At 55.0% G+C, this 24,850-nt stretch overlaps 3 protein-coding genes across 7 annotated transcripts; 1 reads left to right on the top strand and 2 right to left on the bottom strand.

Moving 5' to 3' along the window:
* Window positions 1–312: 312 nt before the first annotated feature.
* Window positions 313–5,202, top strand: CERS2 (ceramide synthase 2). The gene is made up of 11 exons (XM_058042840.1): window positions 313–388; window positions 1,701–1,874; window positions 2,289–2,406; window positions 2,490–2,608; window positions 2,783–2,840; window positions 2,916–2,966; window positions 3,123–3,215; window positions 3,466–3,594; window positions 3,678–3,784; window positions 3,863–4,016; window positions 4,200–5,202. The coding sequence occupies exons 2-11, from the start codon at window positions 1,702–1,704 to the stop codon at window positions 4,326–4,328; spliced, it is 1,131 nt and encodes a 376-aa protein (XP_057898823.1). The 5' UTR covers window positions 313–388; window position 1,701; the 3' UTR covers window positions 4,329–5,202.
* Window positions 5,107–23,295, bottom strand: SETDB1 (SET domain bifurcated histone lysine methyltransferase 1). Of its 5 annotated transcripts, none has more exons than XM_058042732.1 (22): window positions 23,243–23,295; window positions 22,692–22,914; window positions 21,775–21,941; window positions 21,194–21,231; window positions 20,976–21,075; window positions 20,518–20,688; window positions 20,048–20,249; window positions 19,070–19,143; window positions 18,601–18,791; window positions 18,102–18,279; window positions 17,526–17,646; window positions 15,243–15,401; window positions 13,650–14,267; window positions 13,206–13,322; window positions 12,783–12,952; window positions 11,316–11,941; window positions 10,855–10,883; window positions 10,615–10,747; window positions 9,973–10,129; window positions 8,852–9,069; window positions 7,387–7,475; window positions 5,107–6,718 (listed from the first exon to the last, which is right to left on the bottom strand). In XM_058042732.1, the coding sequence occupies exons 2-22, from the start codon at window positions 22,901–22,903 to the stop codon at window positions 6,601–6,603; spliced, it is 3,888 nt and encodes a 1,295-aa protein (XP_057898715.1). In that variant the 5' UTR covers window positions 22,904–22,914; window positions 23,243–23,295; the 3' UTR covers window positions 5,107–6,600. The 5 variants fall into 5 exon arrangements, with proteins under 5 accessions (XP_057898715.1, XP_057898716.1, XP_057898717.1 ...); XM_058042733.1 differs by having other exon boundaries at window positions 8,852–9,066; XM_058042734.1 differs by having other exon boundaries at window positions 13,650–14,255.
* Window positions 23,296–23,981: 686 nt separating this feature from the next.
* On the bottom strand, window positions 23,982–24,155 carry CTXND2 (cortexin domain containing 2). Its single transcript, XM_058042971.1, has one exon. The coding sequence runs from the start codon at window positions 24,153–24,155 to the stop codon at window positions 23,982–23,984; it is 174 nt and encodes a 57-aa protein (XP_057898954.1).
* Between the last annotated feature and the right edge of the window lie 695 nt (window positions 24,156–24,850).

The following is a 24,850-nucleotide window of genomic DNA, read 5'->3' as shown; positions in this document are numbered from 1 at the left end:
GGCACATACAGGGCTGTCTATAGGGTGTATGGGGTGTATATGGGGCACATATAGGGCTCTCTATAGGGTGTTTATATGGGGTGCACGGGGCACATATAGGGCTGTCTATAGGGTGTGTATTTGGGGTGTATATGGAGCACCCCGGGGTCCATAAGGGGGGCGCACGGATCCCGTCTCGGCGGTCGATTGCTCACGCCTGGGCCCCGCCCCGCCCCACGGCGGGCGCCGCTCCCCGCGGCGTTGCGGTGACGTCACTCCCGGGTCCGCGGTGACGTCACTGCCGCCGCTGCCTGGCGCGGGGCGCGCGCGGGACGGAGGGGGGCGAGCGGCGGCTCCGTGAGGGCTCCGGGCGGCGGCGGCTCCGTGAGGGCTCCGGCGGCGGCTGCGGGTGAGTGCGGCCGGCGGCGCGCGGGGCCGCCCCGCTCCGCGAGGGGCCGCCCGGAGGGGGCCGCGGGACGGTTCCCGCTCGCTCCCCCCGCGCCAGGCCCGCGGCCGGGCCTTTCTGCGGGCGTTGGGCGCGCACCGGAGCCATCCCGGGCCTCCATCCGCCCTCGGGCAGGGCCCGCCGGGGCCCCCCGGGGCTGCCCGGGCGGGGCCGGGTGAAGGCGGGGCCCCCCCGGGCCCACAGCGGCCTCGGGCCCCGGCGGGGTCGCTGTCCCCCGGCCCGGTCGGGCGCGCAGCCCCCGGGCCCGGATCCCTCCCGGTCCCGTTTATCTGCCCACAACTATAAAACGTCAGGGGTTTGTCGGTTTCCAACAGGATCGCTGCTAAAATCACCTCTGGGGAGGGGGGTCCGGCCTGGCGGTGCCCCCTCCTGCACCGGCTCCGTGCCCCGGTGCCCCCACATCGCGCCGTGCCGCCGGTGCCCCGGGGGAGAAGGAGCTGCCGGCCCTGACCGGGGCCTCACCCCGTCCTCCCACGCTCCCCTCCCGTTACCTGCCCGCGGCACGGCCCCGGGAGCCGGGAATTGCGGCACCTCCCTCCCGCCCGCCCTTGCGAAACCGGCCACGGTGGTTCCTCTTCCTCCCGCGGCCGAGCGGAGCCGCCCCGGCCCTCGCCACAATCCGTGTCGGGGATTCGCGTCCCGGGGCTGCGATCCCAACCGAGCCCGTCCCGACCCCGCGCGGTTCCCCAGAACCGGCCGGTGGGGAGGGACGGGGAGCCGGGATGCGCTGGCCCCGAGGGGCCGCTCCCCCGTCCGGAGCCTTTTTAAGGCACAAAGGTGCTCATTGTGCGGCCACAAATCCCTAATCCCGCGCTGGGGCCGTGCCGGGCCTCGCAGCGCTGGCGGTGGGCTCCGTGCCTCCGTTTCCCACCGGGAATCGGGTTTGGATCGGCCGCGGGATGCGCGCACGGGAGGGAAACCGAACTTGGGGGTTTCTCCCCGCTGCCGATGCCGGTGCGGAGCCGGGGTCGCGGTCCCGGTGCAGAGGTGGGAGCCCGGCCGTTCCCTCGGGCTGGCCGCAGGAGCCGAGCTGCCGGTTGGAAGCAGGACTGGGGCCCCTGTTAATGATCACCCTCTGACCTCCGGGCTGCCGGGAGCAAAGTCCCTCGGTGCCCGAGCCGAGCTCCGACGGGGATTTCACCGGGGCCTCGCTGGGAGCCGAGGTGGAAATTGGGGCGCCTGGTGGGGCCGGGGTGGCATCGGCCTTCTCCTCGGAGATGCCCCCCTCACCTCTCCCCCTTTTCCCTTCCCTCAGCATGTTTCAGACCTTGTACAGCTATTTTTGGTGGGAACGGCTCTGGCTCCCGGCAAACCTCACCTGGGCTGACCTGGAGGACCGGGATGGGCGAGTCTATGCCAAAGCCTCTGACCTGTACATCACCCTCCCCTTGGCCTTCCTCTTCCTCGTTGTCCGGCACCTCTTTGAGACGTGAGTCCCTTCCCTGGGGGTGGGCACGGATGCTGAGCCCCCGACCCGGCTCTCCCCGTGCCCTGGGGGCTGTGGCTGAACCCTGGCATGTGGCACCTTGTGCTCAGCCGAGCTGGGGGTCCTGATCCCCCCTAGCAAACCCACGTGCTGCCTTTTCCCCACGCAAACACGGCCTTTGGGGAGTGATTTGTTGGGCAAACAATGGGAACAGACCCGGCTTTGTTGGGATGGCGAGAGAAGGGAGGGGCAGAGTGGGGACAGCCCGTGACAGAGGGACCCGGGGGGCTCCCCTTGGCAAAACCCACCCCGAAGGAGGCACAGCAGCATGGGGACACCGAGGCACTGAGTGTTCACGGGTCCCTGAGTGGCTTCAATGGTGCCAAACCGTGCAGGTGACAGGAATTCCTTCCCCAGGTACGTGGCCACCCCCCTGGCCGGGCTGCTGAACGTCAAGGAGAAGGTGCGGTTAAAAGCCACCCCCAACGCGGTGCTGGAGAGGTTTTATGCTGCCACCAGCAAACACCCCAAGCAGGTGAGGGCTCAGGGGGTCCCCGGGGGGTGAGGGGGGCAGAGGCAGGGCTGTGTGACACAGTGGGGCTGCCCCGGTGTCCCCAGGCCGACGTGGAGATGCTCTCCAAGAAGAGCGGCTGCACCGTGCGCCAGGTCGAGCGCTGGTTCCGCCGCCGCCGCAACCAGGACCGGCCCAGCCTGCTCAAGAAGTTCAGGGAGGCCAGGTGAGACCCCCGTCCCTTCCTGCCTGGTGTCACTGTCCCTCCACCCTGGGGGCTCTGGGGGTCCCAGCTTGGCCAGGAGCTGCCTGGGAGGGTGGGAGATGCGGGATCTGGGTCCGTCCTCGTCCCTCCTGCTCCCCGGTGCCCGTCTGAGGAACGTCTGCTTCCTTTTTCCAGTTGGAGATTCACCTTTTACCTTATTGCTTTCATTGCTGGCATGGCTGTCATAGTGGATGTGAGTATTGCCCCCCTCCCCTTGCTCCCCCAGCCTCCCTGGCCCCTCTGACTCCTGTGTCTCCCCATCCTGCAGAAACCCTGGTTCTACGACCTCCGGGAGGTGTGGAAGGGATACCCCATCCAGGTGAGCACAGATCCCATCCCAGCTGCCAGCACCAGGGGGAACTGGGGGTGCAGGAGGGTTTGGGGGTCCTCAGGACACCCGGATGGTGCTCACAGAAGGGGACCAAACCCCTCTGGGGGACACAGAGAACAACCCCAACCCGTCCCTTGCCCCCAGAGCGTGCTGCCCTCCCAGTACTGGTACTACATGATCGAGCTCTCCTTCTACTGGTCCCTGCTCTTCAGCATCGCCTCCGACGTCAAGCGCAAGGTGGGGACACTGGGACGGGCTGGGGGACACCAGGACATCTCAGCAGGGTGGGCAGGTGGCAGCAGCTGGGAGGATGTGGGCACAGGAGCAGGAAAAAGCAAGAAAAGCTCATTTCTTGAAGGGAACCTGTTGTCTTGTGGGACAACTGAAGCCTCTGGAAGGTGGGAGAAGCTCAGGGGCTGTGGGATGGGGGTTTGCTGTGGGTGCTGTAACCCTCCCTTTGCTGAGCTTCCCTTTGCTTTGGGCACAGGACTTCAAAGAGCAAATCATCCACCACGTTGCCACCATCATCCTCATCAGCTTCTCCTGGTTTGCCAACTACGTCCGTGCCGGGACTCTCATCATGGCCCTGCACGACTCCTCGGATTATCTGCTGGAGGTTGGTGTGTCCCCCTGCCCTGCTGCCACCCCGTGCCCCATGCTGTGCCCCCTGCCCTGCTCACCCCCTGTGCCCCCCTCCAGTCTGCCAAAATGTTCAACTACGCCGGGTGGAGGAACACCTGCAACAACATCTTCATCGTCTTCGCCGCCGTCTTCATCATCACCCGCCTGGTCATCCTCCCCTTCTGGTGAGCTCTGCTGGGCAACGGGGGAACTGAGGCAGGGGCTGGGGGAGCCTCAGTGACAGCAGTGGCTTTTCCTGGCAGGATCATGCACTGCACGATGGTTTATCCGCTGGATCTCTACCCTGCCTTCTTTGGTTACTACTTCTTTAACTTCATGATGGTGGTGCTGCAGTCGCTGCACATCTTCTGGGCCTACCTCATCATCCGCATGGCCCAGAAGTTCATAACTGGAAAGGTGAGGGGGGGCACGGGGATGTCATGGGGGAAGGAAGGACCCCCAGATCCTGAATCCCAACTGCCTTTGGCTCTCCAGATCCACTGTGGGGAGAAACCCCTGTGGTTGCAATGGGGAAACTGAGGCACGGCAGGAAAATGGGGGGAGCTGCTGCCTGAACCCCCTTTTTCCCTCTGCCCGCAGGTGGTGGAGGACGAGCGGAGTGACCGCGAGGAGACGGACAACACCGAGGAGGAGGAGGAGGTGACCAAGAACGGTCCCCTCTCCAACGGCCACCCCGTCCTCAACAACAACCACCGCAAAACCGACTGAGAGCGCCCCGGCCCCGAGAGCTGCCACCTGCTGCCACCGGCCCGGCCCCTCCGGCCGCTCCGCACCGGGAGCCCGGAGCGCCCGCCCCTGCTCCGCAGCGGGGCCGCAGCTCTGCCTCACACTCACCGCTGGTGCCCTTCCACCTCTCACCTGCTGCCTTAATCCACGGCGGTTCCCGGCCAGGCGGGGACCCCTCCGGGGTGGCTCCATCCATCCCTCCCTCCGGGCGGTTCCTGCCCGCCCCGCAGCCCCTGCCTGGGATCGGCTCTGGCCAAAGAGCTCGGCCCCGGCCCCTTGCCGGGCTCTGCGTTGTTCCAATTTTCCCAACCATTCCTTCACCGGGGCAAGGGGATAATTCCCCTTTCCCTGAGCTGGAAAAGCCGGCTCAGCCCCTGCTCCACCGAACTGGGAGGGAGGAGCAGGGAATTCCTGGGTGTTTCAGTGCCTAAATGATGGGATGACACTATGGAAGTACTTGGGGGAAGGAAGCTGCGGGGTTGAGCCACTCCTTGTGTCTCACAGAGTTTAATCCTCTCATTTCTCTTCGGTAAATGGATTTTTGAGTCTCTCCCTCTCCGTGGCCTCTCCCAGCTGTAACAGGACAAATTTCCAACTTGATTTTTTCCTTTTTTTTTTTTCCTTCCTTTCTATTTATTTGGAAGACAGGAGGAGCCAGGCTTGGCTCTGTCTCCTGCATCCTTTGGGATGCTGTGAGACCTCCCAGCACGGAGGGGTGGGGGGGGAAAAGGACCATTAACCAATGTCAGACCAAAACGTGTTTTGTTGTTCTTGTTTTTTGGTTTTTTTTTTTTTTTTTAATAAATAAAAGGTTAAATATATTAAAAGTTAAAAAAACTAATAAACTTGGGTAAAAAAAAATTACAGGATTTGGGCATATTCTGTGTCCCTGGGGTGGGGAGGTTATTTTGGCGTAGATCCTTTAGGCAGTGCTAAAAATGGGCAGAGTTGAGGATTTTGATGGTTTTTATGGGTTTTTTTTCTCCTAAAAGTTCTCCCAAGTCTTCAAGCCCAGGCTGGAGTGTGGGTTTGGGTTCCCTGAGGAGCTGCAGCCCCGCTGGGATGACAAAGCCTCCATTCAGGTGGAGTCTCAGGATGGAACTGGAGCTCCAGGAGGCCCCAGAAAGGTTTTATTTTACAAAGAAAAAAGAAAAAGGTTATTTAGGAAGGGAAAAAGCCCAACAAGCCTCCCTTGTGCAGGGGCTGGGATGGTTGGAATCAGCTCCACCACCTCCCAGATTGGGTTTTTCCACGTCAATAATGTGAGATTTGATCCCACCTTGTCAAACTTCAGCTCTTTCATCCAATTCTCAGGGTGGCTTTTTGAACTCTTTGGATCTGTCCTGGTGCCTTCCCTCCCCAAACAAAAAAACCCAAGCCTGGAACTGGTGCCACCCCCTCCCTCCCTCCTGTGCCCAGGTACCCAAAGCCAGTTTGGGGCTCCCTGTGACATTCTGGGAGGGTTGGAGATGGAGACAGGCACCACATCTCCTTCCTCAAGAAAACCCCAACCCCTTCCTCTGTAATTTTCCCCGGTGGAAGGATTTAAGGAGTGTTTGTTTGGAGGAAAGGTGAAGGAAAGGTGAAAATGTGGGAGCTCCTTATCCCTTTGCCTGGGCCCATCCACCTCTGGCATTTTTCCTGCAAACCCCACAGGAACAGGGATGATGGCAGAGGTTCAACTCTGCTTTTTCGCTTTGCTGTGTCTTGAGATCAGGACAGGTTGTTTTTAATAGAAAAACTCACTTTTATTGCTTTTTAGCAACTAAAAGATTCTTTACAGCTCACAGATGAAGACAGATACTTTTTGTCTCTTTTCCCTTGGATTCTATAAATCCTCATTGGTCCAGTTTTCCAAGGATTCTTTCCACCATCCTCCCTCCCACTTTAAGGCCTCAGTCCCAACTGGGAAGCACTTCCTGACAATACTGGACAAGTGCTTGCTGCTGGAAAAATGAGCTCTGTGCCTTAAATTTGGTGGAAAAGATGGAAGAGAGCAGGGAAAGTTCATTCCTTGGAGAGAATTGTCTTGTGGGATAACTGGAGCCTCAGGAAGGTGGGAGAAACCCAGCGGGTGGAAATCACCCCCAGCACAACCCGAGTCCAACTCCTGCTCTGTGTCCATCTGTGATTTTCCAGCTGAGAAAAGGGAGAACTGAGAACTTGTGGAGAAGAAAACTTCACCCTCACTGAGGGAAAGGGAGCACCAAGGCCCCTGGGGCAGGGGGAGCTGCTGGGAGGGAGCGGGTCTGGCTCAGAGCAGGCGGCCCCGGCAGTCGATGGCCCCGCAGCAGCACAGCAGCTCCTTGCCCTCCACGCTGCCAACCTCGTAGTTGTAATCCCAGGTGAGCTCTGTGCCAGCTCGGATCCTCCTGGGAAAGGACAAAAATCCACACGGGATGGGTGAGGAGATTGCTCCAGGAAAGAGGAGAAAGGATGGGATGAGGCTGAGGCAGCCAGGGAGGAAGGGATCAAGTTCTGCGATGAATCATTGCTGTGAGGATTCGCTGCAGGAGCAGAGAGGCACACAGCAGGGGCTCAGCACGACTCAAAAGACTTGGGATTAAAACAAAAAAGGGAAATTGGCTGCTCCATGCCTCACTCTGCCCTTTGGGAAGGTCTAAAACTGGTGGGAATCACAGCAGGATCTCCAGCATAGGAGAGAGGATTTCACCTTCCATCGAGGTTTTCTCTGCACAGGAATGATTGAAAAATTTGGAATGGGGTTTCTAGGAGCAGGGAAAACCCAGCTCAAAATCTGGGAGTAAAACAAGAAGGGAAACTGGCTGCTCCATGCCTCACTCTGCCCTTTGGGAAGGTCTAAAACTGGTGGAAATCACAACAGGATCTCCAGCACAACAGAGAAGATTTCACCTTCCATCGAGGTTTTCTTTGCACAGGAATGATTGAAAAATTTGGAATGGGGTTTCCAGGAGCAGGGAAATGGGTTTCCAGGAGCAGGAAACAGTCAGCCCTGGCCGTGAAGCAGCTCCCACACAGCCCAGGAACCCTCAGCCCCTCCCAGCCCTCCAGGACTCACTTGCTGGCAAAGAAGGCGACCCAGGGGAAGCGAAGGTCGTGGGTGTCCACGAAGACGTTCTGCACAAAGAGGTTTGGGGTGCAGCTGTGCTGTAATGGCAACAGAGAGGAGCCTGAGCTGCTGCCCAGGCAGGGAGGCCGAGCTGCCAGCACTGAACAGAGCCTTTATAAACAAGCAGCATTCCTGCTCTGCCCGCCAGTCCAGCGGAATCCTGCTGGAACAGGCTGCACGCCCGGGCTGAGTCATAAGATCCACACTCAAAGGTAACGGGCTCTGGAAGGACTCACAGGGCCACTCCTGCTCCCACCAGGCTGGAGCAGCTGGTTTTCCACTCAGGAAGGTGCCTCATCCTCCCAAACCTCTCATTTCCCCACTTCTCCCTAGGCTTGGGGAGGAACAGCCCCGCTGAGCAGAAGGCTCAGCCCTGAGGTGGGCCTGTAAATGCTCATTTATCTTTGATACCAACCAAAGGCAAACAGCAAGTCAAGGGGACTGCTTAAAACATAATCCTCACTGCAACTGCATTTAATTTTATGATGCTTCATTCTTTAAATTGCTAATTGTCACATTTATCTTTTCTTTCTAACGAAAAAAGGGTGAATTGTGGTGTTACATTTTAGTTCAATGGTTTGCTCTGTCTCACCCCTTGAAAATATTTATTCCAAGCCTGTGATCCTCCCCTGAAGTGTCATGGATCTGTAATCCCATTGGCCCAAGTTTTATTCTGCACCCAATTTGAATGTCCCTGTTAAGGTGTGGGGGCACCACAGATTCTGACTGGCTCTGAGGAGTGAAAGTTTTGTTTTGGTTTTGCTATCAGCTGCTCCCTCACGGCTGTGGGACACAGAGACAGGGCAGTATATGGTGCTGCCTTTGCTTTTTGCTTTACTCTTGCTCTTGCTTTGCTCTTGCTTTTGCTTCTGCTCATTAGTTAGTTTAGCTAAGCAGTCCAAATTTTTCCCTGGACTGTTTCTCCTTTCCCTTTTTTGGACCAACTTGAACTTGCTGTGGACCGGGACCTGGGAAACACCGAGAGTTTGCACCTTGTGGCTGCAGCAGCTACCCCAGCAAAAGAGGGACTGATAACAGAGAGAGACTTTTTGAATTTGTCATCTTTTTCAGAGCGGTGACAGAGTGTTGTCACCTGGTATTGTTCATTTTGTGTGCTGGGGGTGCTTGGCCTGTTAAATAAACAGGTTCTTTCCACTTCTCTCCAAGGAATCTTTCATGAATCAGTTGTGGGGAGAGGCTGTGTGGGTTACCTAGCTGGAGGGGCCCCTTTTGGAGATTTTCTCCCAAATTTACCCTAAACCAGGACACCCCTTCTCCCTCAGAAACCACGCTGCTCCCATGGGCGAGACCCCAACAAACCCTCATCTAATCACCACCCTCAAACTCCACACGGACTCTCCTTTCACACCCAGCTCAGGGGGCCTCCAGGGGGTGTCCCAGCCCCGTGACTCACGTTGAGGTAGCGGCCCAGGTTGCCCTCGAGCTTGGCGTCGATGATGTAGCAGTTCTCCTCGCCGTCGTAGAACTGGCGCGTGCTGCGCCGCACGGGCCCCGCGCTCTCGCCCTTGTCGGCCGCCGCCAGCGGCGTGGACTTGATGGCGATGCCGTGGGTGGATTTCAGGGCGAAGCCTCGGGTGGATTTCACAGCCACCTGTCTCTTCACGGGACCTGCTGTGAGACGGGATCGTCCCTGAGCCTGCTCCGCTCTGGGTGACAAAGCCCTCAGAGCCAAAGCGGCGCTCCGGGGTGGCTCCTGGGTGGACGTATTTTATAAAAATTCCTTTTGCTAGGATCTTTTCTGCTGAGAGGCCTCAGAAATGAAATGCAAACAATAATTATCTGCTGCTGTGGAATGCAACAGGTGCATCTTTGTGGTTCTTTTTAATTAACGTCCAATCGCAGTCCAGCTGTCTTGGACTCTCTGAGAGTCACAAGATTTTATTATCATTGTATTCCTTTCCTTTTCAAGCCTTCTGATAAAATCCTTTCTTCTATTCTTTAAGTATAGTTTTAATATTGCATTATAATAGAATGTGAGGTAATGTAATATAACAATAATATAATATAACGATAATATAATATAACTAATATAATATAATATAATATAATATAATATAATATAATATAATATAATAATATTTATATAAGAAACTAATATTATTTATTATATATTAATTAATTATAATTATAATAATATTATAATGATATTATATTATAAAATATAATAAAATCATAAATCAGCCTTCTGAAACAGGGAGTCAAGATTCTCATCTCTTCCCTTGTCAGGGTTGCCTGCAAATTCAGCATCTGGGATCATTCCAGCCCAGCCTTCAGACCCACCCTAAGCCTCACTGATGCTTTTTCTTACAATACCCAAAAAATATCTGCTTTTGAGGAGTAGATTTTGAAGTTTTGTCTTGCTAAACACATGGGGAAGGTTCCAACCTTCCTGGAATTGGAAGGAGAATGTCCTGGAGCTGAGGGACACAGCAGGAGCAGCTGCTACAGCCTCAGAGCCCTTCCTGGTGCTTCCACCCAAAACTCCTCACCCTCAGCCCTGCTCTCCCTCCTCACCTGACCCAGACGATGGATTTTTCTTGTCCTCCCCTTCCTCCTCCTCGGATCCTGAGGAAATGGTCTGGATGTCGTCGCTGTCGTTGGCTGTGCCCGGGGCCTGCCCTGCCCTGTGCTCCTCATCGCTGTCGGTGCTGCTCGACACCATCAGCACGTTCTGGGGACAGGAAGAGCTCCTGGAGTCCATCCCAGCCTCCCTTTTCTCCAGGATATGGTGCTCACCCTCTGTGTTCCCACCCTTTGGAAGGAGATCCCCCCGCTCTGGGCACCACACCCCACAGGTGAGTGTTTGGGAACACCTGTGGGGCTTTGGGGGAGCTGCTGAGTTCTGCTTGAGATCCTGCAGCTCAAAAGGAAGGGAAAGGTTCCCAAAAAACAAGGAGAGTTCACCAGGATGGCTTCCAAACAATGGTCCCAGATGTGCAAACCAAAATGCCAAAATCTAACCCAAATCCCACACTCTCTCTTTTTTTGATTGTTCAGATCCACAAAAGACCCCAAAAACCCAAAGGAAATCCAGTGCCCTCCAGGAAACCACAGCCACAACCACAAACCCTGACAGAACAAAGGCAGCAAACGACCCGAAATAAGCTCGAAGAAGGGGTCTGGGGGAGGCCCCTGCAGCCTGGGGGTGCCACTCACCTCCGAGGGGGGCGGCGGGGCCAGGGAGCGGCGGCGGCTCTGCAGCAGCACCGTGCCGCTGACGGGCCTGCGGATCCCCTCCAGCCGCGGAGGGCAGGGGTTGTAGCCATACCTCCTGCCCAGGCTGCCCAGCCTGCGGGGACAGCACAAGGGCACCTCGCACACCTGCATCTCCTCCAGGCCGAGTGGAGGTTGTGCCACAGTTTCCAGGGAAAAAAAAAATGATTTAAGGAATCTTACCCGGGAATTTTGGTTGATTCTTCAGGTTCCTGCAGAGGGGAGAAGCACAGATGATTGGAATCTCTCCCTTCTCGGGCACTCCAGACTTTCTATGGAATTGTTCCCCAAAATGCCAGCCCAGGAGGGAGATGCTGCCTGTCCCCACACCCAGTGTGATACCCAGCATGGACATGCCCCTCCCTGGGGGGCTCCCAAGTGCCCTCCCTGGAGCAGGGGGTGGCCAGGGACCACCTCCATGTCCCTCAGGTCCCCAGGCAGGAGGATGTTCAGCTCTGCTTGCATCAAGTGACTTCTGCAGCCTCTTGTGCCACAAATCCCTCCCTGGGTGGGGTAAAGCCAGAGAAGCCAGGGGAGCTGAGCACAGAGATATCCAACAGCCCCACAGTCCCCCTGGATGTGCTCTATGGGCAGAAAAGCCACTGGAGCAGCAGCACCTCCCTGCCTTTAACTCTCTCCCTCACCTCCTTCTTGGGTGCCTTCGCCTCTCCATTCAGATCTGCTGGAAGCGTGGAAGCACAGCCCTTCTCCCTCTCTGCAGGCATCTCCACCTTCACAGCCTTGGCTTCTCCCCCTTCGCCCACCCTGAAGGACGAGGCGCCGTCGCTGTCCTGCAGGCCCTCAGCCATGCTGTTGGAGCTCAGCCACGAGGCCACCTTGTTCTTGGAGATCTCCTCGGACACTGGCAGCTTGCAGGCAGGGGCTGTGGAGGGCTCCTCGTGGCCGAGGGGCCGTGTGAGCCCCGAGTCCTTGGAGGCCGTCTCCGAGGAGCCGTGGTCGCGCTGGCCGCGCGTCTGCCGGCGCGTGGCGTAGCTGCGCAGCACCGAGCTGGCGTTGAAGTTCTCGTCCTTGCAGAAGTTGTCGTCAGAGCTGTCCTCGTTGGACTCCTCCAGCTCCTCCGTGCCCGTGTTCTCCTCGTCGTCGTCGTCGTCCTTGAGGTCCACGCCGCTGTTGTCCGAGGAGCACTTGGCGTCGCTCTCGTAGCCCTCCTTGAAGTTCTCCACGCTCTCAATGTGGTCCAGGTTGGCAAAGTACTCGTCACCCATCTCCAGCCCCTCTTTGTCAGCAAAGTCATCAGTCAGGATTTTCCCTTTGGGGGCAGAAAATGAAAGGTGAGTTTTCTCTTTTATCTTTTCCAAAGCTCACTGAGGAGAAAAAGGGAGGACAGCGCTTCATTCCAAAGCTGGGCTGGGAAATGACAACATAACCCCATTTCTTGATGTAACAAAACCTTGAAGCTTGTGGTTGAGCTAAAATCAACATTTTCAGCTCAGAAATATCTACAGGGCAGCTCAAGCAGAGCCTTGGAAGGGCTGGAAGAGCACGGAGGCAGCAGCAGCTCTGGCCATGGGTGGCTCTGTTCCAGAGTCAGTGCAACCCCAGAGCAACTTCTGCATCTCGTGGGCTGAGCACAGGAAGCAGGGCTGGGGTTGGGTCACCTCAAGGACAGCCTGGGGGACATCTTGTGACACTGGCACTGCCACCACAAGGGTGCTTGCAGCATTGGGCAAGTTCATCAGCTCAGCTTTCACCCCAAAAGTAGGCGTGGCAGGAGCTTTACACCCCTTCTGCTGCACTTTGGAATCACTGAGGTTGGAAGAGCTTCTGAGCCCCACTGTTCCCCCCAGCACTGAGCCATGTCCCCAAAGTGCCACATCCTTGTCCTTTTGAGCACTTTCAGGGACAGTGACTCCACCACCTCCCTGAGCAGCCTGACCACCCTTCCCAGAGAGAAATTTTCCTGAATGTGCAATTTAAACCTCCCCAGGGTGTTGAAGAAGGCCGAAAGGTCCTGCTTGAGCCTCCTTTTCTCCAGGATGAGCTCCCCCAGCTTCCCCAGGAGTTCTCCAGACCCTTCCCCAGCTCCATCCCCATCTCTGGCTACCCCTCTTCCCACAGCAGAGTTTTCCACGTGCCAGCTGAGCTCCCACCTGCGTAGATGCAGACAAAGGAGCCCTTGGCGATGTCGTCGAGGCAGCGAATGCCCCAACCTTTGTTCTGGGTCTTGAAGAGCTGCAGCCGCACCTGGAGGCCGTGCTGCACCAGGCGGTTGGTGCACATGTTCACGTTGCACTTGCACCTCTTGTTGCACTCATAAACACTGGAAGAAAAGGAGAAGGATGACAACTTTCAGGATGAAGAAACACCCCAAAGCCTGTGGCTGTTGGCAGTGCTGGGGTTATGCACAGAGATCCCAGAGGATCACAACTCATGTTCTGGATGCTCCTCAAGGCTCCTTCCAACCCAAACCATTCCAGAGTTGGCAGAAGAACCAAGACCAGAGGTAGGTGGTCACATCTGCCCTGGGATACCCAGGATCAACTCCCTCTCAATGGGTCTGGGGCTCTGCTCACCCTGTTGGAAGACACTCCTCCAGCCGCTTGTGCTGGTAGCCTGAGTTGGGGTTGATTTGCCCTCCAGGGGTGCAGCCGCTGGCCTGGATGGTCAGCTGGTGACAGGCACACTTGGATCTGCAGGGAGACACAGGAAAATCCACAAGATCAGTGTGAGACAGGAGAATAAATCACATCTTTAGGCAGAGATGGGCAGCAAGGGTCTGACTTGGAATCAAACCAGGAGAAATGGTTTGATGCCACTCAATTCCAAGTTGGGGATTTCTCATGCCTGGAAGCGTCCAAGGCCAGGCTGGACGGGGCTTGGAGCAACCTGGGATAGCAGAAGGTGTCCCTGCCTATGTCAAGAGTTGGAACTGGACGACTTTTAATGTCCCTCCCAAACCACAAAACCTGCAAGGGTTTAAAGCCCAGGTGTCCCCTCACCCAGCAGCAGTCACCTACTTGTCCCTGCAGCCATCCTTGCAGTCACAGCCCACGAGGAACTCCCAGCTGGTGTTGATGTACACCCCTTTCCCGGGGATCCTCTCCTTGCTGTAGGCCACCTGCGGCGGCGGCGTGTTGTCGATCTCGTTGACGCACGACAGGGGCACGTCCTCCTTGCCCTTGGTGATGTCCGCGATGTAGTAGTACGGCTTGTAGGGCTGGAACTTGCGATCCACCAGCACGTAGGGGTCCAGGCAGAACATCTCCAGGAACAAGAAGTCGCAGTCCGTCTCGAAGAGGTAGCGCTCGATCTCGTGCATGGAGCGCAGGCAGAGCCCGCAGGGCGTTTTGTAGAGCACGTGGAAGCCCATCTTGCGGTTGACGCGGCGCCGCGCCGTCATGCGGCGGAAGTCGTAGAGCAGCGGGATGAGCAGCGGGTTGCGGCTGCGGTACTGATCGCTGCGCACCGGCCGCACCCGCGCCAGGCACGCGTAGCTGCACACGTGCGGGAGGTAGAAGAGCTTCTCCAGAGGGGCCCGGTACGACGGCTCGTTGGGAACGCGGTCCATCATCCCGTGGAAGGGCTGCGAGGGGACGGCGCTGGGGACGGCGCTGGGGACGCTGCTGGGGACGGCGCTGGGGAGAGATGGGGGGCTCAGGTTAGGAAGGGTTTGAGATGTTTGAGGAGGGAAACGAGGCTGATGAGGGGCTTGGAACACAAGCCTGGAACACAAGCCTGGAACACAAGCCTGGAACACAAGCCTGGAACACAAGCCTAGAACACGAGCCTGGAACATGAGCTTGGAACACAAGCCTGGAACACAAGCCTGGAACACAAGCCTGGAACACAAGCCTGGAACACAAGCCCTGTGAGGAACGTTTGAAGGAGCTGGGGTTGTTTAGCCTGGAGAAGAAGAGGCTTAGAGGTGACCTTATGTAAGAACCCAGGAAATTCCTCTCAAGACTCTGGCAAGCTCAAGACCCCTGTGCCTTTGATCTTTGTTGTCATCGTATTTCAAAAGTTCTATATCTTCTTGGTGATTTCTCATGGGTAGGTCCTCACAGCACTGACTCCTTCTTCTTCACAGTACAGCCAACAAATTCCATCTCTCCTCACAGCACAACCACAAAACTCCAACTCTCTTCTCACCCAGCTAACCCACTCTTTTGTAGCACTCTTCACCACTGCAGCCTATTAATGGCAGGCCTGTTCCTAATCTTTGGTGATTAGCACAGCTACAACTCCTCAGGTGGGAGACTACCTTCTGCACTATCTTTATTTTCTTACATTCTATCCCTCTACAGATCTTGACCCATGGATAAAACAATTACCAACCTTTACATGAAGGATTACAAGTCAAAAAGAGTTTAAGCAGAATGATAACGAATTTATCACAGGGTGATAAAAAAAATCTAAAGGAAATTCACTGCCCTCCAGGAAATCACAGCTACTTGGCAGTGCTGGATGGGACTCCATGAACTCAGAGGCTTTTCCAGCCTCAGTGATTCCACGATTTGAGCTGCTGAATCCCCACAAGCAGACAGAGCCCCACACGTGTCCCAACATCCCAGATGGCCTGGGGGATGTGTCCCACCCAGAGCTCTGCTCACCGGTGCTGCGGGGCTGGCAGGGCCCTCCCGGCTGCCGGGGTGTCCCCGAGGACAGGGGAGGATGGCGACGAGTGGCCGGAGCCCACGGAGCCAGGACGGAAGGACGTGCTTTTCTTGGCCACCTGCTTTCTGCCCTGGGCCAGCTGCGTGTCCGAGCACCTGCAGGAGGGAAGGAGAAGCTGATTTGGAGCATGGAAAAGCAAAAAACACATTGGGAACCAAAGTAACACTGCCCCATGGAATTCAGAAACCCAGGAGAATCCCAGCAGTGGCTTTTTTCCTAATAAGAGTGAAAATCAGCCCATTTCTGGCTGTTTCTGCTACAGCAATCCCACAACCGCTCCGAATTTCAGAATTTAGCTGCAGCTCCAAGTGACTTCTGATTCTGAAATGAGGCAAAGGTAACAAGGCCTTAATCCCAGGAAGCTGGACAAACCAGACCATGAAGAAACCCCTGGCTTAGCAGAAACCAGCTCTAGAAGCTCAACCAGGCCTGAGTAGGAGGAACAAATCCAGAGGATTCTCTTGCAAGGACTAAGGAACAAGATAAGATTGTGTAAGGGAATGTAATAATGTCCCTGATGAAAGAGCTAGTAAGGGCTCTAAAAAAACAGGTTCTCAACCCATTTCAGGAGTTTTCAATCAACTGCAGGTTTCCAAACCATTCCAGGAAGTTTTCAACCCATTTACATCAATAAAACAGAAAATTACCACAAACCATCTGCTGAAGAGGAAAAACTGTGAAGTTATTGGGGAGAAAAGGAGGAGACAAAGAGCAGGAAGGGATGAGGGTTTCTGCCAACAGCTGCCTGAAAGCAAAGTGTTCAAACACATCTCAAAAAGAGCAAGAGACAAAATGGGCTTAAACCAGTCAGAAGTGGTGACAACACGAGAAAAACTTGAAAGAAGGGGGAGAAACCCAAGCTTTCCTCAGAGGAAACAAAACACCAGAGTGAGGAGACTGTTCTGAGTTTTAATTATCTGAAATCCAAGTGTTTGAACCCCACAGAATCCCTGGGACCAGCATGGACACAGCCAGGCCTCTGGCTGCCTCTGCCCCCTGGTCAGGGGCAATTGGGATTTAAGGGCAGGGAAGCAGCTGCACAAAAACCACGTCCTAAAGCCAAGCCCAAGAAGGAAAATTTTCCTTGTAAAGCTCTGCAAGGCCTGGAATGGGAAAGGATTTGGTGATGGCACAAAGGGCTGCAGGTCCAGCTTGGTTGTGCTCATGTTGTGACACTGCCCATGGTCCCAGGGTGTCCCAGCCCAGCTCTTCCCTGCACATGGGGGACCTGCAGGGATGGGGGCCCAGCCAGAACCTCCTTCAGCATCCAGGATTTCTCTGGCATTAAGGAAAATGTGATTTACTTGTGGCTTCCACTCCCAAATCCTGGTCAGACCAGCACAGAGGGAGCATTTCCAGGGGTAAATTAGGTTATATTGTACTGCTGATTGGAGAGGAGCCCCCATGACCCCCGAGCTGGGGCAGGCGGGGTTTGAGCTGCTGCTGCTACACCTGGAAAGCCTGTGGGGAGTAAAGATTGACCTCCTGCACAGGCTGCTGACACCTGGGACACGTCCTGCCTCCCTGGTGCCCCAGCAGCAGGGCACAGGCAGAGCAGAAAACGTGCTGGCACGGGGCCAGGCGCCCGTAAATGCGGATGGGAAATCCACAGTGCTGACAAAAATGAACTGGGAGAGCCTCTCCCTCCCCTAAAACGTCCCCGAGCACATCCCCAGGTTCCTTGGTGTCCTCCACCACACTCCCTTCATCACCAAGCCGAGCTCCTCCTTCCTCCAGGCCTCCTCCAGCCTGCAGCTCCGGGAGTGTCCCCCTCGGGCCCCTGGCAGCGGCTTGGCCGTGGATTGCTCCGTGCCCACCGGGACCGACCGCTGATCCCGAGCTCCCAGCGAGGTCAGCCAGCAGCTCAGGCCACGTGGAGGGACACAAGGCAGCCGGGGGCCATCGCCTGGATCGTGACACGAGGGAGCAATTCAGATTTTGGGAAGAGAAAGAGCAAAGGTCTCATTTGGAAAGGCAAGTGCGAAGCTTGAGGCCTGAGGAGGAATATTTGGCTCGGGGAGTTGGTGGCTCTCAGCTCCCGCCCCCAGTTATTCATCCAGCAGCTTTAGGTAAAAGTTTCTCCCCAAAATCATGGCTAAAGGCATGGAGGACGCCTGCAGCTGAGGATTCCTCTGCACAGAAAAGGTGGTGCCTGAGAGAGCTGAGTGCTGGAGAGAAGCAAAGAGGTGGAAGGTGCTGGAGGTGCCTCTGGTACTTACTCCATCTCTGCAGGCTGAGGAGACGAGGGACGTGCAGCTGGCTCTGGAGTCTTGTACTGGGGACCAGCTCCTGCTAAATCCTGGGTGTACTGGACCACAGGGCCCTTGCTCCTCACAGCACCTGGTGGGGAAGGTAAAAAACCCAAGAGTCAAATCCTTAATGTTATCCCAAGTTGGCTGTATGGGCCCCAAAATACTGATTAGTTCCTGGAAGGAACCAAAACAGAGAGATTTGGGATTAATGGTGGGTCATCATCAAGCTCAGAGCACAGCAACTCCCCCAAAAATTTTGGTGACTTCACCCAAGTGCAGTTTGGTTTTTGTGGCATTATTCCAGGAGAAAAATCCCACAGGAAATCTAAATCTCCTATGCCAGAGGACAAAAACCCTGGAAATCTAAATCTCCTGTGCCAGGGGAAAAGGCTCAGTGGAAATCTGAAATCTCCTGTCAGAAGAAACAAAACCAAAATCTAGAAACCTGAAACCTCCAGGAACTCTGCTAAAAAACCCCACCACACCCAAACCAGCCTGCAGATAAATCCCAGGGTCTAAATGAAACCAAAAGATGCCACCAACCAACGTTGGGACGAGTCCTGGTTTGCCCACTTTGCTTCTTTTCCTGGGTGGAAGCTGTGGAAGCCTTCATGCTGAACATGGGCTCGAGGCGTGTGGAACCTCGGTAAATCCACTCACAACGTCTGTCCTCTTGTGGGAAGGAGAAGGAAACATTTGAAGTTCCCATGGGAAGAGCTTCCTGGAGTGAGACACAGAGAAAACACAGGGAGACAACAATGAGGAGTGACAAACAGCAGGCAGAACAGACAATAAATTGTCAAATGTAATTATTTATGTTGAAATTTCTAATTAGGTATTAGGGAAAATTTCTTCCTGGAAAGGGTGTTCATGTCCTCGTAGGGTGACCGGGGCAGTGGTGGAGTTACTGTCCCTGGAATTGTCCAAAACCCCTGTGGATGTGGCAACCAACCTCAATTATTTCCATGATTAACAAGAAAAACAGAACTGATCAAATCCCCAGGCTCAAATTTAATCCTAATGGGAGAAGTGAAATTCCTACCAGGAAAAGGATTTTCACCAGACTTCCATCCACTTCTTCCACTCTGGATTTCCACCAGGTGCCTTCCCACTCAGTTTTGATCAGCTGCCCATTCTTCAGCAGCACCATGGGCCGGTTGGGGTAGGCAGTGATGTATTCCTCAACAAAATCCCGACAGGAAACATCCTCAATGTCCTCCCAGGCCTTTTTCACTGTTTGGGACACGTGGGAGAAAGGGAATAAGACAAAACAGAAAGAACATTTAATTCTTTTTTTTTTTTTTTTTTTTAGCATTTCCCAGGTGCATTTTTCCTAAGGTCAATCAAAGGTGATCCTGAGGGCTGGAATGCTGATGGTGGGACATCCTGAAGCCAGCCTGGCAATAAACCAGGATTTCAGATGTCCCCAGGCTCAGCAGCACGTGGGACACGCCCGTTTTTGGACCTTCCCAAAAGCTGAGCAGGCCAGGAGGGGGACAGGGATCACTCACAGGGCCGGCACACCGGGTACAGCTCCCACTCCTTCACGTAGGACGCGTAACCGTCGTCAAAGAAAATCAGGAACCTGGAAAAAAAAACAGCAATTAGGAGCTGAAGAAACTTCTCAGAGCATGGAATGGAAGTGGAGAACCTCTCCTGCTCCTCCTGGAGACAGCCCAGTCCTGGGTGAGGACAGAATGAGGAGTCACAAACATTCCCTGTGCTCCCCATGGCTGCTCAAAGAGCACAATTCCCAGCCAGGGCATTTCCCTCTGCTCCAAATCCCCTCTGTGCCCCAGGAAAGAGAGATAAAGAATAGAAAATGTTTAATTGCTGCTGATTTCTGCAGGGAAGATGAATGAGGCACCCATTTAGTGCCTCTGAGTGAGGACTCCAAGCCCTGGAGCTGTACAAAAGCTGCAGGATGAGGGATCAGCATCACAACCAGGAGAAAAGCTGCAATTTGAGTATCAAATTCAGCTCATTTTCAGTTATTAAACACAAATCAGATAAAATCCAACACAATTTACATCAGATCCAGGAGGATTGAATCCTTTATCAATCAGGAAAACCCCAAACCTTTATTTTAACAGACCAGAGCAGCCTTGCCCTTTTTTTATTCCCAAAAAAGCTGCTCCAAACCTGCTCTTTCCCCTCCTGAAGAGCTCTGGCATCACCTCTGCCACTCTGCCCTCCCAGGGCTCCCATTTCCTCCCACTGCTTCATGCCTCAAGCAGCCCAGACTCAACATTTGGGTGATAATTTGAATAAATTAGCCGATCTAATTCCTGACTCAGGGCCATGAGCAAGAGAGGAAGCTCCACCCTGAGATAAGAAAGATGAAGAAAGTCAGAATCACATTCCTGGGAAGGGCTCAATTCAGCACCTGAAGGGAATTCAAATAAACCCTTTTACTTTTTGGCCTAAAACAAAAAAAAAAAAAAAATAAAACAGAGATGGAGGTGTGTGACCATGGGAAATAAGGATACCTGTCTTTGTTCTTGACATTGGGGGTTTCAGCCACAATCCCAGCATAGAGCCACATCTGATTGCCATCCTTGTACCTGGCCACCACCCTCCTGCCCACGTGGTGCCTCTCAGCAGATGGGTGGTAATCGTAGGCAATGTGGTTGCCCGAGAGCAAACTCTTCCCTTTGTTATCAAATTTCACTTTGTACTTCTTGCCAGCACCTGGAAATACATTTTAAGGCAAACAGGAGATAAATAAAGGGGAAAATAAACAGAAGCCACGCGATTGCACAGCAGAATTCCAACGCTCTGGGTCACTCTGAGATCCTTTATTCAGAATTAACTCAGAATTCACTTCAAAGCCTTGCAGGATTTCATATGGAGGTGCGCTGCTCCCACAACCCCTTCCAGGTGACATCAGGTGCTCTGACACCTTTTAATCCAGATTTCCCACCCAAAATCCCAGGCAAGCCCCATGCATGGCACATACCAACCGTCTGGATGGCAATCAACGTCCCCTTGTGCCACGTCTTGGTTCTTTTTTTCCCCAAAATCCTCATGCCCACTTTGAGGTCCCCATCAGTGTTGAGATCATTGCTAGGGGCTGCAGGGACAGTGATGGGCTGGGCAGTGCCAGGAGCTTCCTGAGGGGGTTGTGCATCTACCAAGGGACAACAGCATAAAGTCAGTTCTAAATCACCCAAAGCACAGTTCTGGAAGAAGCATTCCTGCTTTCTTCTTCCTCTCAGGCAGCCCAAGTGCCTCCTTTTTACTGAATGGAAACAGCTTGGAGAAAAAGCAGGAATTCAGAACCAATACACCCCAAATTAAAACAGCATTTTGGGATCAATAAATATGAATGGAGATTCTAGGAGAGAAAGCAGATCATTGTTTTCCCATTTTGGGAAGCAAAGGCCCAGGGCACAGAGCCCCTGGAAGCTCCCGCACCTTTCTGTGCTTCCTGCAAGTTGGTTTTCTTGTTTACAGCATCCATGAACTTTGCAACATCGCGGGCAGATTTCCTCATGGCAGCCATTGCTTCCCTCAGCTGCAGGAAAGAAAAAGGGAAACACAGAAAAACTTTTGGTTTTTTGCACCCAACACAATGTTGTGTCTCAGGAAAACCCCACATGAGGAAACATCTCTGGCCAGGGCTCCCCACTCACCAGACTCTGATCTCTGGAGATTCTGGGACCGCTGCTGCCTGTGAGTGAAGAGAAACATTGGTTTAAAACCTCTTTATTTGTGGAAAAAAAATCCATTCTAATTAAATCAGAGAAAGCAGAGGGAACAGAAAAAAGTGCCCATCCCAAATCCCTGCCCAGACAAGGATTTTCCTCATGTGGGATCATTTGATGGGGATAACAGCAAGGCAGGTGGGAAAAGGGTGAAATCCCAGTCTGGGACTCCAGGAATTCTGGGACACAAACAGGATCTGGCAGATGCTCCCCTTGAGTAGTTTAAAACCTTTTTTTTGTGGAAAAAATCCATCCTAATTAAATCACAGAGAGCAGGGGGAACAGGGAAAAGTGCTCATCCCAAATCCATGCTCAGACAAAGCCTTCCCTCATTTGACGGGGACAACAGTGAGACAGGAGGGTAAAGGGTAAAATCCCAGTCTGGGACTTCAGGAATTCCGGGATTTCAGGAATTCTGGGACACAAACAGGATCTGCCAGACGTTCCCCGCGGGCTAAAAGCATTCCCTTATCCCCACCCCTCCCCTGGCCCTGCTGGGGACACTGAACTGCGTTTCCAGCCCGAGTCCACGCTCATGACATCGTCATCCTCCTCGTCGGGGATCTCGATCACTTCTGTGGCCGCTGGGGCCTCGTCCTCGGAGCTGCTGTCCCGGTACTGCAGGCCCATCATGGAGTACAGCTCCTTGGCCAGCACCTCGCACTTGTCCATGGCCCTGGGGGAGGGAAAGCAGCTGAGCCCCCCGAATTCCACAGGGAGCTGCCCCCGACCGCTCAGGGGGTGTGAGAGACGCTCTGGAGTTTCCTTCATGTGCCTCACAAGGGCCCTGAAGACCCCAGCAGGAGCTCTGGCCTGGCTGAGGTGGATGTTTTTGGATGTTATTGTGGTTGTTTGCGGGTGTGCTCGCTGTGCTTTCGCAGAACGCTGCTCCAAACAGGTTCTGATCAATGGTGGCTTGTCCTTGCACGCTCACACCCGCCTCACAAGTTCTGACAAGAGCTGGCTTGTCCTTGCACGCTCACACCTGCCTCACAGACACAGTGGCCCATGAATCTTCCCCACCTTTTGGCCAGATGCCACTCGCTTTGGATTGAAACTACATAAACCATAACTTTCTGAGATAACTTTGGTAAAACCCCATGGACTACAGCAAATCTAGACCATGAGGATTCTGTCTCACTGGTAGCCATATTCCCCCTCTCCTCTTTTCCTTACTATCCTTTATTTCCTTTTCTGATCCATCTATCACATTTGCTGTTGGCCTTCAATAAAGGTGCATTTGTTGTGATTAAAGTGACAGCCCCCCTGCTGTTTGTGTTTTGCACTTTTGGGATCTGGAAATGAACCATTGCTTGCCCTAGGGGGAAAGTTGCCAGTGTGCTTCATTAACCAGCTACACTGTGGGTGTGCCCCGAAGGGAATGGAGCATCCCCCTCAAATCCCCCTCCTCAGAATTCCCACACACCTCACAGCATCGTCGATGAGCTGGTCAACGTGGGCCACCTCCTCCTCCTTGTGCCTCATGCACTGCTCCAGCTCCTCCAGCTGCTGCTTCCTCTGCCTCACCCACTCGGAGTTCTCCACTTCTTTGTCGATGATTTCTCTCAGCTCCTCCATGGAGATTCCCAGCTCCTCCATCACCTCCTGCTGCAGCTCCTTCATGTCCTGGCAATCCATCCCTGCCGCACCTGAGGAAGGTGAGGTGAGGAAGGAGAGGTTGGAGAGGGAGATCATGGGAGCTTTTCCCACCTCCCTCTACCCCAATGTCCCCTCACATCCTCCCCATCCCCTCACAGCCCCCCCCCCCCCGGTCCCCTCACATCCTCCCCATCCCCTCACAGGCTCCCGGTACCGTCACAGCCCCCCCCGGTCCCCTCACAGCCCCGCCAGGTCCCCTCAATACCCCACACCGCGTCCCCCTCATTATCTCCCAGCCCTGTCCGTCCGCCCCAGCAGCTCACAGACGCTCACAGGCCCTCCCGTTGCCCTCAGCCCCGGCCGCCCCTCCTCGCTCACCGCCGCCGGTTCCGTGGAACCGGAGCAGAACCGGAGCAGAGCCCGGCGCGGCCGCCGCGTGACGTCACTTCCTGCGCGCGCCTCCCGCGCCTGGCGCCCCCTGGCGGACCCGGTGTGAGGAGAAACCCCCGAAATTCGGGAACAAATTAAATACAGTAAATTAATTCCTTTGGAAATCGGGGGATAAATCCCTCGGGAATCGGCAATTCGGGGAATTGACCGCTGCCCACGGGAGCTGCCGGGAACGGCCGGCCCCGTTTAAGTTGTGAGCACCGGGAAAGCCGCGGTTCGCTCATGAGGCGGCCGCGGATCCTTCCTGAGGCGGCCCCGGAGCCCCGGGACTGTTCGGGGCCGTTGGAGCCGTTACCGAACGCGCCCCGAACGATCCTTTAACCGCCGCCTCGGAGGGGTTTGAAACACGGAGAGTGATGGGGGCAATGGGGAAATGGGAGCAATGGAGGGAATGGGGGAAATGGGGAATCAGTGGGGGAAATGGGGCACAATGGGGGAAATTGGGAGCAATGAGGGTAAACGGGAAGCAATAGCGTAAATGAGGAATTAATGGGGAATCAGTAGGGGAAATAGGGGTCCTGCAGGAAGGGGGGACCCATGGAGGATGAGGGGTGCTGGGGCTACCAGCAGCTCTGAGTTAATGGGAGCCTGGGTGCTTCTCCTGGAGCTGGGGCTCATTGGAGCACCCTGCAGAGTTTGGGGGGGTCCCAGGGCGGATATTTTGGGGTCAGTTGATGGGTTCCTCCTCCCAGGTGGAGGTGGGGATGGCGCTGTAGGGATCCACCACGAGGCGGGCGCAGCGCACGGTCATGGCCAGCAGGAAGAGCCCCAGCAGCACCACGAAGGCCGTGGCCACGGCTTTGTCCACGTCCATGGCGGGCAGCACCGTGGGGGTCTCCATGCAGGGACCCTCAGGTGTGTCTGTCACAGCTCCAGGGACCCTCAGGTGGGTGTCCCTTGGCTCCAGGGACCCTCAGGTGTGTCTGTCACAGCTCCTGGGACCCTCAGGTGGGTGTCCCTTGGCTCCAGGGACCCTCAGGTGTCTCTGTCACAGCTCCAGGTGTCCCCTCCTGTCGCCAGGGATCCTCCCGCGCGTGTCCCCCAGTGCTCAACTCCCAATGACATCCCTGAGGGACCAGAATAGGGGTGGATTAATGGGGCTGAGGGGTCAAAAACACCCAAAAAAAGGGTAAAAGATGGCCTTGAGTCCCCTCTGCTCCTTCCTTACCTCCCCGTGGCCGGCTCTGGGTCTCAGTCCTGGCCCTGCTGGTTCCAGGCCTTCATGAATTCTGCAGGAATGCGCTGGCATCACTTTTCAGACAGAAGCCAGGGGATCAAATTCCCACCCCACACCCCCTTCTCCCATCAGGAGAAGCCTCTGGGTCCTTCCATGAGTCTTCCTGGTGACTTGGGGTGGTTTGGGAAGCATTTTGGAGGATTTATCCCCAAAATCTAAAGGCTTTGCCAGTGAGAGGATTTCCAGGTACGTTTTTTGCTTATATTGGAATAGACTGGAAGAAACTCTTGGAAAATGCATTGAACTGAGCTGCCCATTTGGATTTTGCAAGACAGCTTCATGAAAACGCCAGAACACCC

This window comes from Melospiza georgiana, chromosome 33, assembly GCF_028018845.1.
Source record: "Melospiza georgiana isolate bMelGeo1 chromosome 33, bMelGeo1.pri, whole genome shotgun sequence".
In the NCBI taxonomy this organism is placed as follows: Eukaryota; Metazoa; Chordata; class Aves; order Passeriformes; family Passerellidae; genus Melospiza; species Melospiza georgiana.
This window is presented reverse-complemented; position numbering and strand designations above follow the sequence as displayed.